The sequence below is a fragment of the Pinus tabuliformis genome, chromosome Q, assembly GCF_031772625.1.
Source record: "Pinus tabuliformis cultivar Carrire ecotype Pingquan chromosome Q, CPIR1, whole genome shotgun sequence".
Taxonomy (NCBI): Eukaryota; Viridiplantae; Streptophyta; class Pinopsida; order Pinales; family Pinaceae; genus Pinus; species Pinus tabuliformis.
The window spans coordinates 146,653,267-146,666,594 of NC_142296.1; the positions used below are offsets into that span (position 1 = coordinate 146,653,267).

Genomic DNA, 13,328 nt, shown 5'->3' on the forward strand with positions numbered 1-13,328 from the left:
TTTCATCATCAGTCTTTGACGAAGAGAAATCCCTGGTGTTCCTCTTGCATCAAATCTAACCATAGTCATTCCCAATCCGACAATTTCTCTCGACCATTGACATAGTCCTGATAACTATGCCAACTATTTGGGAGTTCTAGAAGAGAAATACTCACCATATCCTCTTCGAAAATTATGATTCCAACACTTCCAAGTTCATCACGACATTGAGTGAACTTGGTCAAGTATTTGGAAATAGTCTCACCTTTCTCCATTTTGATTTTTCGAAGTTTGTCCTTAAGTGCCAATTTCCTTTGGTTATTGTTGTTCTGATACAAATATGTCAATCTTTTCCACATAGCATGTAGAGTTTCCTTGCCATGGAGACTCGAGACAATGGGGTCTCGAACTCCCTCAAGGATTATCCGCCTTGTCTTTTCCACGCACTTCTTCCATTCGGCCAAGTTCTGTGCATCCATAGTTGCTGGCTTGGGGACTTCTTGATAAATGAATTTATTTAATCCATTATCTTCTAACACAACCACCATCCTGTCCCTCCATGCTATAAAATTCGAGTTTCCTTCCAAGGCATACTTGAGCTGCAAACCATAGGATGCCATGTGCCGATCCTGAAGTATGAAATGCAAATTCGAATTTCAACTGTAACCATGAACTCAAAAAATTCAAAATCTCCTCTAGTATATTGTTCTCAGCTGTGATACCATGTAGAAAAATCTCGTAGATTCACAAGCTCATGCAATGTACTAAAGTAAGAGACAAGAATCTACTTCTACTCTTTACAGCGGAAGCACATAAATATCGAGAAAAATAATAATGGATAGAGGAAGAGAATAAATTACACATAACACAATAAATATCCAAGGAAAGCCAAAGCTCAAAAACCCACTGTCTGTATTGTATATATCAGAAAATCAAGATGAGATTACAATGCTTGTTCTCTCAAGAACAATCCCATCACTCAGTAAAATCAATATCCAACTCACAAGCAAGCACTAGGCCAATACTTAACCAATTCACCAGCTCTCCAAGTCCCTATTTCCTTGTGCAATTCCTATGGCTGATTAACCCATCTTAAGGGGAAATCAATGCACTCAAAATTGTGCAATCCCTTCAAGGATCAGTTCCTGATTGCATGCACTATCAGTGCAACTCAGAAAAATCTAAAACAAATATTACATTGTCCCTTCACTCTAGTCTCAACTGGGTCTTTCTTAGAATCGACATGCATGAGTTTCTGGTGAGGGAATATTCAGTTAACTGGAGTAGCACTAGTTGAGTGCACTAATGCACCAACTGACTATTAACTCGCTATTAATTCCTCAAACAGTTTGGAACTAATTTAACTAGACTTAAGTCAATAAACTGAGTTAACTAATTACCACTCATACTTAACTCATTCTGGAACCCTATAATATAGGGAGAACATATACATGACTTCAGAAAGACTTCCAACTCAAAATTCCTAAGCTAATTAAGTTTAATAAACTTAATTAACTATTTACAAGTTGCTATGAGAATAGAATTCGATTTTAATTCACATTTTAATTCAAGGATAAATTAAACTGGAATTTCTTGTTGCCATTTTCAACAAGCATGAGCATTGTATTCTAATCTTTGATTTATAATTAATGCAATATAGATAGTAGGGGTTTTGAGTTGTGGCTTTCCCCAGATACATATTGTGTTATGGGCCATTGATTATCTTCCTCTTGCTGATTATTGTTTTCATTGATCTTTGTGGGCTGCCGCTGTAAAGAGTATAGTAGATTATTGTCTTGTTCTTTAGGAAATTACATGAGCTACTTAATCTACAGGAAAATCTAAAATAATATTTATCCTGGGGTTTATATATGTTGGGTTTATAATATTAATTCCTTCGGTTTAGTATTATTCCTTTGGGCTTATAATCACTTGGGTTTTTAGTATTAATCACTTGGGTTTATAATATTGATCCTAGAGGTTTATAAATCTAAGGGTTCATATTCCTAGGACATAATATTATTCATAGAGTTCATAATATTAATCCTTGGGTTTACTATAAATCCCTTGGGCTTACAATCATGGTCAACCATGGTCCAACGTCACATTGGGACAAAGTTTATCTCAATATGAAAATGAACCATGGGAAACCATTTTCAACCATTTCCAACCATGGTCAATCATGGTCAACCATGGTCCAACATCACATTATGACGAAGATTTTCCCAATATATGAAAATCAACCATGGTCAACCATGGTTTATCATGGTCTATTATGGCCAACCATGGTTCAATGTCGCATTGTGAGAAACATTGTCTCAATTATGAAAATCAATCATGGTCAACACCAAATAAATAAAAATCAATATTAATAATCCCCTGGGTTTATTAATTGGGACTGGGGTTTATGGTTAGCCATGGTCCAACGTTGTATTGTGAGAAATATTGTCTCAATATGGAAATCAATTGTGGTCAACCATTGTCAATCATGGTGAACCATGGTCAATAACCATGGTCATATTGTGATAAAGGTTGTCTCATGGTCCAACATCACATTGTGATAACCATCGTCAACCATGGTCAACGATGGTCCAGTGCCACATTGTTACAAATATTTTCTCAATATGAAAATCAACCATGGTCAACCATGTTTATTTTAGGATTTATCATATTTATCTTAGGGTTTATATACCTTGGGTTTATAATATTAATCCCTTGGGTTTAATACTATTCCCTTGGGTTTATTAATCTAAGAGTTTGTTTTAGGGTTTGTAATATTTATCTTATCGTTTATATACATTGGATTTATAATATTTATGTTAGGGTTTATAATATTTATCTTAGGGTTTATATACCTTGCGTTTATAATATTAATCCCTTGGGTTTATTAATCTAAGGGTTCATATTAGTAGTGTATAATATTGTTCATAGGGTTTATAATATTAATCCTAGTGTTTAATATAAATCCCTTGTGTTTCTAATCATGATCAACCCATGGTCCAACGTCCCATTTTGACAAATATTTTCTCAATATGAAAATCAATCAGTTTCACATTGTGACAAGGATTGTCTCAATATGAAAATCAACCATGGTCAAACATGTTCCAACATCACATTGTGTCAAATATTGTCTCAATATGTAAATAAACAATGGTCAACCACAATTAATAACAATGGTCATGTCGTGACAAAGATCGTCTGTTGGTCCAACATCAAATTGTGATAACCATGGTCATCCATGGTCAACTGTGGTCCAACATCGCAATATGACAAAGATTATCTCAATATGAAAATAGGCATGGTCAACCACGGCCAAAAAATTGTCTAACCTCACATTATGCCAAAGGTTTTCTTAATATGAAAATCAATCTTGGTCAACCATAGTCCAACATCGCATTGTGACAAAGATTGTGTCAATATGAAAATCAACCATGGTCAACCATGTTTATTTTAGGGTTATCATATTTATCTTAGGTTTTATCTACCTTGGGTTTAATATTATTCCCTTGAGTGTATAATCCCTTGGGATTTTAGTATTAATCCCTTGGGTTTATTAATCTAAGGGCTCATATTCCTAAGGTATAATATTATTCATAGGGTTTATAATCGTAACATTTGGGTTTATAATAATTGTCAACCATGGTCCAACGTCACATTTTGACAAATATTTTCTCAATATGAAAATCAACCAATGTCACATTATGACAAGGATTGTCTCAATATGAAAATCAACAATAGTCAACCATGTTTCAATGTCGCATTGTGTCAAAGATTGTCTCAATATGTAAATCATCCATGGTCAACCATGGTTAGTAACCATTGTCACATTGTGACAAATATTATCTCTTCGTCCAATGTCGCATTGTGATAACCATTGTCATCGATGGTCAACCATGGTCCAATGTCACATTGTGACAAATATTGTCTCAATATGAAAATCAACCATGTCCAACAATTGTCCAACATCACATTGTACCAAAGGTTGTCTCAATATGAAAATCAATCATGTCCAACCATAGTCCAATGTCACATTGTCACAAAGATTGTGCTAATATGAAAATCAACTATGGTCAACCATGTTTATTTGAAGGTTTAAAATATTTATCATATGGTTTATATACCTTGGGTTTATAATATTTATCCCTTGGGTTTAGTATTATTCCCTTTGGTTTACAATCCCTTGGATTTTTAGTATTAATCCCTTGGGTTTATAATATTTATCTTAGGGTTTATATACCTTGGGTTTATAAAATTAATCCCTTGGGTTTATAATATTAATCCCTTGAGTTTATTAATCTAACAATTTATTTTATGGTTTATGATATTTATCTTAGCATTTATATACATTGGGTTTATAATATTTATGTTAGGGTTTATAATATTTATCTTACGGTTTACACACCTTGGGTTTATTAATCTAAGGGTTCATATTCGTAGGGTATAATATTTTTCATAGGGTTTATAATATTAATCATAGGGTTTAATATAAATCCCTTGGGTTTATAATCATGGTCAACCATCGTCCAATGTCAGACTGTGACAAAGATTTTCTCAATATGAAAATCAATCAGTGTCGCATTGTGACAAGGATCTCAATATGAAAATGAACCATGGTCAACCATGTTCCAATGTCACATTGTGCCAAATATTGTCTCAATATGTAACTCAACCATGGTGAACCATGGTCAGTAAGCATGGTCACATTGTGACAAATATTGTCTCTTAGTCTAACGTCACATTGTGAGAACCATGGTCATCCATGGTCAACCATGGTGCAACGTCGCATTATGATAAAGATTGTCTCAATATGAAAATAGGCATGGTCAACCATGGGAAATTTTTTTCCGACGTCACATTATGCCAAAGGTTGTCTCAATATGAAAATAAATCATGGTCAACCATAGGCCAACGTCGCATTGTGACAAAGATTGGTCAATATGAAAATCAACAGTAGTCAACCATGGTAAACCATGGTGAACCATGTTTATTTTAGGGTTTATAATATCTATCTTAGGGTTTATATACCTTGGGTTTATAATATTTATCCCTTGGGTTTATAATATTTATCCCTTGGGTTTAATATTATTCCCTTAAGTTTATAATCCCTTGGGTTTATTAATCGAAGGGTTCATATTCCTAGGGTATAATATTATTCATAGGGTTTATAATATTAGAATTTTGGTTTAATATAAATCCATTGGGTTTATAATAATGGTCAACCATTGTCCAACGTCTCATTATGACAAAGATTTTATCAATATAAAAATGAACCAATGTCGCATTGTGACGAGGATTGTCTCAATATGAAAATCACCCATGGTCAACCATGATTCGACGTTGTATTGTGTCAAATATTGTCTCAATATGTAAATAAACCATGGTCAATAACCATTGTCACATTGTGACAAAGATTATCTGTTCGTCCAACATTACATTGTGACAACCATGGTTGAATGTCTCATTGTGACAAAGATTGTCTCAATATAAAAATCGACGATGTCCAACCATTGTCCAATGTCTCATTGTGTCAAAGGTTGTCTCAATATGAAAATAAATCATGGTGAACCATATTCCAATGTTGCATTGTGACAAAGTTTTTGCCAATATGAAAATCAACTATGATCAACCATGTTTATTTTAGGGTTTTAAATATTTATCATACAATTCATATACCTTGAGTTTATAATATTTATCCATTGGGTTTAGTATTATTCCCTTTGGTTTATAATCCCTTGGATTTTGAGTATTAATCCCTGGGTTTATAATATTTGGCTTAGGGTTTATATACCATGGGTTTATAATATTAATCACTTGTGTTTAATATAAGCCCCTTGGGTTTATAATACCTTGGGATTTTAGAATTAATACCTTAGGTTTATAATATGAATCGTTTGGGTTTATCAATCTAAGGGTTCATATCCCTAGAGTATAATATTATTCATAAGGTCTATAAATATAATCCTAGGGTTTATCAATATAAGGGTTCATATCCCTAGAGTATAATATTATTCATAAGGTTTATAAATATAATCCTAGGGTTTAATATAAATCACTTGGGTTTTTGGTACTAATCCATTTGGTTTATTATTCCCTCAGGTTTAATATCATTCCCATGGGTTTATAAAACCTTGAGTTTTTAGTATAAACCCCTTGGGTTTATTATTTCTTTTGGTTTATAATATTAATCCCTTGGGTTTGTTAATCTAAAGATTCATATTTGTTGGGTATAATGCCATTCATAGCGATTGTAATATTATTCGTTGAATTGAATATAAATCCTTGCGTTTTGTAAATGATTAAAAAAACAATATTTGTATCAATAAATATTTATATTAAAAAATATGTATAAAAACAATATTTATATTAATTAACAATATCTATACTAATTCATATTTACTTAGTATGGTAAAGCATGTAAAAAATTATCGTTTGTGCGATACCATCTGGTACTTTAAGTTTTTATGAAACATTTATGCCTCTTGCAAGTTGATATACCATACTGACCACCATGGTACAAGTCAATACCACGTTAATCCCCATTACTCATGCATATGGGGCTAGCCATGTGTGGAATTTAAAATAGACTCTAGAAGGTCCAAAATCGTAACTCTAGTTGAGGGTTGAGGGAGTCAAACCTTCCATATAGTTATCTATTGGGTTATGTTAAATACTAGACCAATAGGAGGAGTAGGGGTTACATTTCATGTTATTATATTATCTTCCATATTTAAGCAAAGAAATTGGGAGTGGTGTGTTAGAGAGAATAAAAAAGGGCTTAAAATTTTGTAGTAACTTTATAAGCCATAGGTCTTAGGTAACTCTATAGAGAGTGCCTCTTTCTTTGTATCTACACATTTTTCCATACTAGAGAATAAATATCAAAGCAACCTCACCTTATAGCTAGGTTTCTCCCATAAGGGTTTCCCAAGGGAAAATTTGTGTTTATTTTGGTTAGTTTGTGTATTTATTTTCACTCTATATTTCTTGAATTTCAGTTAATTTATATTTAAGAATATACAAACAATAAATAAAGAATCTGAGATCTAAAAAGAATTAATATTCACAGTAAAAAAAACCAATATTTATCAGATCTATTATGATGAATTCTTCCAATGGAATATCCACAATAATTTACCTATCATCTCCACATCTTGCTTGAACGACTAGTGTCTTCTTTACTACCACATGTTACGTCAATCAATTTAACATATTATGTGATTGTATCTTACTTCATCTTTGATGTGCTTTTCTTAATGTCCATGGTTAGGATTTTATCTCATTTCTTCCTATCTTCAAAATGAAACATCCTCAAAGGAAGAACATCCAATAACCATTAATTAGGAGTTAGGATCAACAACTATCTTGATTCCATTTTACATTTCAACCCATCATTCATATCAACTGGAATTTCATTTTCAAACTCTGCCATGATCATGAAACGTAAGAAAAATTTTGGTAAAAATCACATGATCAAGTTTTCTCGGCTCGTTTCAAACCATCTAGTGTGGTTCATCACCAATACAAGATGAAGAACCAGATATTGGCATCGAGTTAAATAGATGAAAAGAAAAAATTGAGTCATTATAATATAACAATTAGATTTGACTAAATAAATAATATTTTAATATAAGAAAATAATTGTTAATATTGGCCATGATTGCCAAGTTGTTACTCTCATTAATCGTATCAAAAGATTCTATTATGAGAACAAGTATAAAATACAAATAATACATAAAATTATTACCAAAAATTATTTTCCCACACATTACAACTATTTATTGGTCGTATCTATATTCCATTGCCCTTGTAGCACTAAATCAGGTTCCAAATTCCTTTATCCTCCCTTAATTAACTATATAAACCTCATTGTGTCTAAAATGTAATAATAAATCTTTATATTCACATAAAGCTACTCATATTCATGAAGTCATATAATTTCAATTTACTTTTGTTTTTTGAATGGTTATACACATTTATCAATATTCACTAAATTATCCTCATCATAACTTAGTCCACAATAGTTAATATTTATACAAAAATATAAATTACAATAAAGGTTAATGTAAAACGTTTCCCAAAAATTTCATATGAAAACATTAACTTCTTACATATTAACTTGTTGCATGTCTTACTTTTTTGAACTTGTTATAGAATATTTGAACTCATTTTAATCATTCTTCCGAATTGTGGAATATGAAATTCTCTAACTTTAAAATGTTGTTAAAACCATTACACTAAATTATATCTTAACAAATATCATATAACGACATTACCAATTAAATAAAAATAGAAATAAAATAAATCTCATTTAAAAATATTATTAGTTAAATGAAAATAAAAATAAAACACAAAAATATTACCAATTATACTTTACCAAATGTATCATGAAAACATATAAATCATAATCATTGGAAAATATTAAAAGAACATGACCAAGTGAAAATGTATCACAAGAGGTTATGAGAATTATGTGTGTGGGTTTGATGAGGAGGCGGGGGGATGGAGCTTGAGAGAACTGAGGGCGCAAACTGAGGGTGCGAACTGGAGCTGAAGGCGCGACCAGCGCTGTGGACATGATCCGGATCTGAGGGCGCTAATTACGGATCAGTTGCAGGCCGGAAATCCACGTCGCCGGAGTTTGAAAAGGTTTAGGGCCTGCCTCCAATGGAAACGAGCAGGGGAGGGAGCCCCCCTCCCTCCTACAAAACTGTGGTAGCTAATAAAGGTAAGTCCCCACTGGGCAGAGTCAGAGATTTGGAAGAGGAGGAATAGAGCAATAATGACAAGGAAACAGAGGGGGGCAGACCCAAGGAAAATGTCAGCACTAAAGACAAAGAAGAAGAAGACAAAAGTCAGGGTACCAAGAACAATAAACAAAAAGGACCGTGCAGACCCAAAATGGAGGTCACTCCCAGAGTGGTGCTAAACGATCCTGCTCTTCAGGCACACAGAGAACATATGGGGACCTACGCTATAATCTGCAAGTTTATGGGCATATGGCCCACAGAAAAGGCTTTACAGTTATGGATTAAGTATCACTGGAAACCCAAAGGAAGCATAGATCTGCATCTAGGGTCCAAGGGTTTCTTCACGGTGGTGTTCACAAACATCGAAGACAAAGACAGAATATTCGAAGGAGGACCCTACTTTTATGCAGCAGCTGGCCTCTACATGCGGCCTTGGATAATGAACTTTGTGCCAGAGCGGGAGACGTTCACCTCGGTACCGGTCTGGGTAAGACTTTATTCTCTTCCTCTTGATTATTGGCAAACTGAAACGCTGGCTGCCATAGGTAACAAACTAGGACGTTTTATCAAAGCCTCAGAAGCCACAAGAAGAGGCAAATACACTTCATATGCAAGGATCTGTGTGGAAATGGATCTATCAGGAGCCCTCCCGGATGAAGTCATCCTGGAAGTTTTTGATGAGGAATGGGCTCAAACAGTAGATTATGAACATATCCCTTTCAGGTGTCGTAAATGCCATGAACATGGGCACTTGATCAGAGATTGCCCTATTAGTCAAGCAGAAATTAAAAGTAAAACTAAGGAAATGAAGGATCAAGACAGCTTCCAAAAAGTCATTAGCAGAGGAAAAGGCGGCAAAAAAGGACCAAGGCAACCACGTAATGAGGGACAAAAGGTTAGCGAAAATAAGTATCATGTTCTGGAGGAAAATGCAGAAATGGCAAATGGAGAACAATCTATGGCGGATGGCCCTAAGGGTATGGATATGGAAGGGACAACAGATTGCAACCCATCACAAGAGATGGAAAATAAGAAAGAACACACATTAAATGAAATGGAACCAGAAATGGATCAGGAAATGACCCAAAGTGAAACAGATCTGGAAGACCATGAGCTTCAGGAAATTCTAGATAAGGAGCATCTAGATCTAGAAGGATTCTTGAGGTAGGGGTCCACGGGAGGGATAGATTCACTACCACAAGAAGACTGTAACAAGATTCAGTAGCTATTCTTATGGAAAACTCAGGACACAGATTTAGAAAATGGAAAAATCAGTGAAAAGAAGGAACACAAAGGAGTTAAGATAATGAAAGCTATTCCAGGGATAGCAACAAGAAATGCAGGAAAAAAGAGAGGAAGGAAAAAGCAGAAGGATCTCTTAATGGAGTGTGGAAAGTTAATGATAGACTCAGGTAAGATGAAAGATCTAACTAGTTATTCTTTTACTAATCTTTAATCATGAAGCTCACATCATGGAATATTAGAGGTCTAGGTAGCAAAAGAAAACAAAGAATGCTCAGTCATAGAATGAAACTGGAAATGCCAGATATTATCTTCATCCAGGAAACTAAATGTTCCATCCAGAAGATAAAACAACTCCATAGCAAATGGCTTAATAGATTTGATTTCCTAGAGGTTAAAGCGGAAAACATAGCTGGGGGTATTCTAACTCTGTGGAATCCAAAGAAAATCAATATTTCAGATGCAGAAGCATCTAGGAATTATTTATCAGTGGTCCTGCAACCAGTGGGGGAGCCAAAAACCTATCTGGTCACCAATGTGTATGGTCCTCAAAGAATGGATGACAAGCTTAAATTATTAGACTCCCTTATCGATCTCAGGCACAGACAGGCTGGATTTCCTTGGATCTTGGGAGGAGACTTTAATATGATAAAATCACTCTCAGAAAAAAAGGGAGGTACCAGAGCGCTCTTCAGAGACTCTTTAGCATTTCATACTTTCACGGAAGACATGAAACTGGTAGATGTAGCCCTAAACAATGGATTTTTCACTTGGAATAACAAAAGAGGAGGTAAGGCACAGGTTGCCTCGAAGTTGGACAGGTTCATGATTTCAGAGGAGCTATTTCTTACTGATACAGATTTAACAGCAACGATCCTTCCCTTTGGTGGCTCTGACCACTGGCCGATCCAATTGGATTTCAAGGGTTTTTTCTCTCCCAGGAATAGGCCCTTCAGATTCGAGAACATTTGGCTCTCTCACCCGGATTTCATCAGCAATATTGAAAAGTGGTGGACAGACGAGTTGCCATTCCAGGGTACAAAAATGTTCCTCCTTCATAAAAGACTTAAGCATGTCAAGTTTAAACTAAAAGAGTGGAACAAAAAGGAGTTTGGTAATATTTTCGAGAACAAAAGAGCACTAGAAATCAAATTACAAGAACTCAACCAGGCCCTTATCAAAGATGGCTTTGACAAAATCAAAAGCGATCAGGCTGAGAAATATCACCAAGAATGGGATAATGTATGCAAACAAGAGGAAACTTTCTGGAGGCAAAAGTCTAGAATGTTGTGGCTCAAGGAAGGAGAGCGAAATACAAAATTCTTTCACAGATCCATGATGGCCAACAGAGCACACAACAGAATCTCAATGATAAAGGATGAAAATGGATAGGTACAGAATACCCATATTAGTATTGAAGCGGTGCTTGTCCAATATTTCCGAGATATCACCCGAGAAAATAATCTAGACAGGGAACTTTCCATCAAAGAAATCACAAGGCATATTCCCAAATTAGTGTCTAGAGAGGATAATTTTAATCTCAACAGGCCTGTTACTGGTGACGAAGTCAGTGAAGTTCTTAAAGAAATGAAGAACTGCAAAGCTCCAGGGCCTGATGGTTTCAATGTGGACTTCTTCAAAGCTTGTTGGCACATTGTTAAACAGGATATTCTGGAGGTGGTGGAGGACTCCAGATCCAGTAAAACGATCCTGAAAGCCCTCAATACTTCCTTCATCTCCCTGATCCCCAAACAGGAATCAGCCCAAACTGCAGACAAATTCAGACCCATTGCTTTATGCAATGTGGTTTACAAGATCATCTCTAAAGTAGTGGCTAACATACTTAAACCCCTCCTTCCCTCTTTAGTTTCTAAGTAACAATCTGGGTATGTGGAGGGCAGACAAATATTGAATAACATCATTCAAGCCCATGATGTGGTCCACACGCTTAACATTAAAAAATAGGCGGGGATGATAATACCTCTGCCAGTTTTTCAATTCTGGTGAATGGTTCCCCCTCAGATATTTTCGTTCCTTCTAGAGGCCTCAGGCAAGGGGATCTGCTCTCTCCCTTTCTCTTCATTCTCATGATGGAGGGTCTAGGCAGATCTATTAAGCATGCTAAAGAAACGGGCAAAATCAAAGGTCTGAAATTATCGGAAAATGGTCAAGCTCTGACTCATCAAGAATTTGTTGATGATACCTTGCTGCAAGGGCTCCCCACAGTCAAAGAAGCTTCAACCTATAATCTAATCCTGAAGGAATTTTCTCTGGCTACAGGTATGGAAGTTAATCTTTCCAAGTCAAAAATTTTCTTCTTTAATACTAATATTGCTGTTCAGAATAACATTTCGAGAATTCTGGGCTTCCAAAGGGATTCCCTCCCTACAAAGTATCTGGGAATTCCTCTTACAGACAGACCAATGCACAAAAGTATCTGGGAACAGATGATAAATAAATTGCAAGACAAAGTCAGAAATTGGACTTTTCGGGTCATGAATCTGGCAAGCAGGTTGGTTCTAACAAAGGCGGTTCTTCAATCAATCCCGGTCTTCATGTTATCAGCCCTCCTAGCTCCCAAAGGTGTTTCAGAAAAATTCAGAAACATTCAAAGAGACTTCCTCTGGGGTAAAGAAGAAACCAAGAATAAATGGGCCCTCGTCTCTTGGGACAAAATCTACAGACCCAAAGGACAAGGAGGGCTAGGCTTGGATGATCAGGAGATTCTCAATAAAACTCTAGGAGCCAAGCTTTGGTGGCGCTGGGTCAAAGAGCCACAAGCTCAATGGGCTAGAATCTGGAAAGAAAAATATGCAAGCTCTTGGCACATCAAGGATCTAATAAGAATGTCTGGCTACGTGAAAGGGTCTCACATCTGGAATAGAGCCTGGGATAACAGAAACCTTGTGCAAAACAACTGCTTCTGGGAAATCAGAGCTGGTGATCTGGCACTCTTTTGGGAAGATAAATGGCAGCAGGAACCGATTCTACTAACAGAGGATTTTGTTAGTCTCAAACAGGAAACAGATAATCAAGGGTTAAATAAAGTCAAGGACTTCTGGGATCAATCTCAGACCTCAGGAAAATGGAGAAGCTAGAGTAGACTTAACTATGGAGAGGATAGCCCCATGAAAATGAAGGCAGAAGCTCTTGGAAGTATACTTAAACAAAGAATGATTTTAGCGACAGAGGGACAGGACCAATTGAGATGGGGCAATAACAATAAAGGCAACTTTGATCTTAAGGAAGCCAAGAGCATGCTTCTGGGGCTTGATAACAGGGCTCCAGACAAAACTTGGTTGCGCCTCTGGAAGCACCAAGGCTGGATGAAAATTAAGATTTTCATGTGGTTGGTACACC

At 35.6% G+C, this 13,328-nt stretch overlaps 1 protein-coding gene across 1 annotated transcript; it reads left to right on the forward strand.

Annotated features, from left to right (window-relative positions):
* The first annotated feature begins 10,265 nt into the window (after window positions 1-10,265).
* Window positions 10,266-13,066, forward strand: LOC149218672 (uncharacterized). Its single transcript, XM_089386611.1, has 3 exons — window positions 10,266-11,210; window positions 11,361-11,594; window positions 12,311-13,066. The coding sequence occupies exons 1-3, from the start codon at window positions 10,266-10,268 to the stop codon at window positions 13,064-13,066; spliced, it is 1,935 nt and encodes a 644-aa protein (XP_089242737.1).
* The last annotated feature ends 262 nt before the right edge of the window (window positions 13,067-13,328 follow it).

Bases quoted from the DNA above. Each gene is read 5' to 3' on its own strand.
- LOC149218672 (XM_089386611.1), top strand. From the start codon at position 10,266: ATGCCAGATATTATCTTCATCCAGGAAACTAAATGTTCCATCCAGAAG. The intron at 11,211-11,360 runs GTATGCAAACAA...GAAAATGGATAG, and splicing joins ATCACCAAGAATGGGATAAT to GTACAGAATACCCATATTAG. The intron at 11,595-12,310 runs GTGGACTTCTTC...ATTGCTGTTCAG, and splicing joins CAGGGCCTGATGGTTTCAAT to AATAACATTTCGAGAATTCT.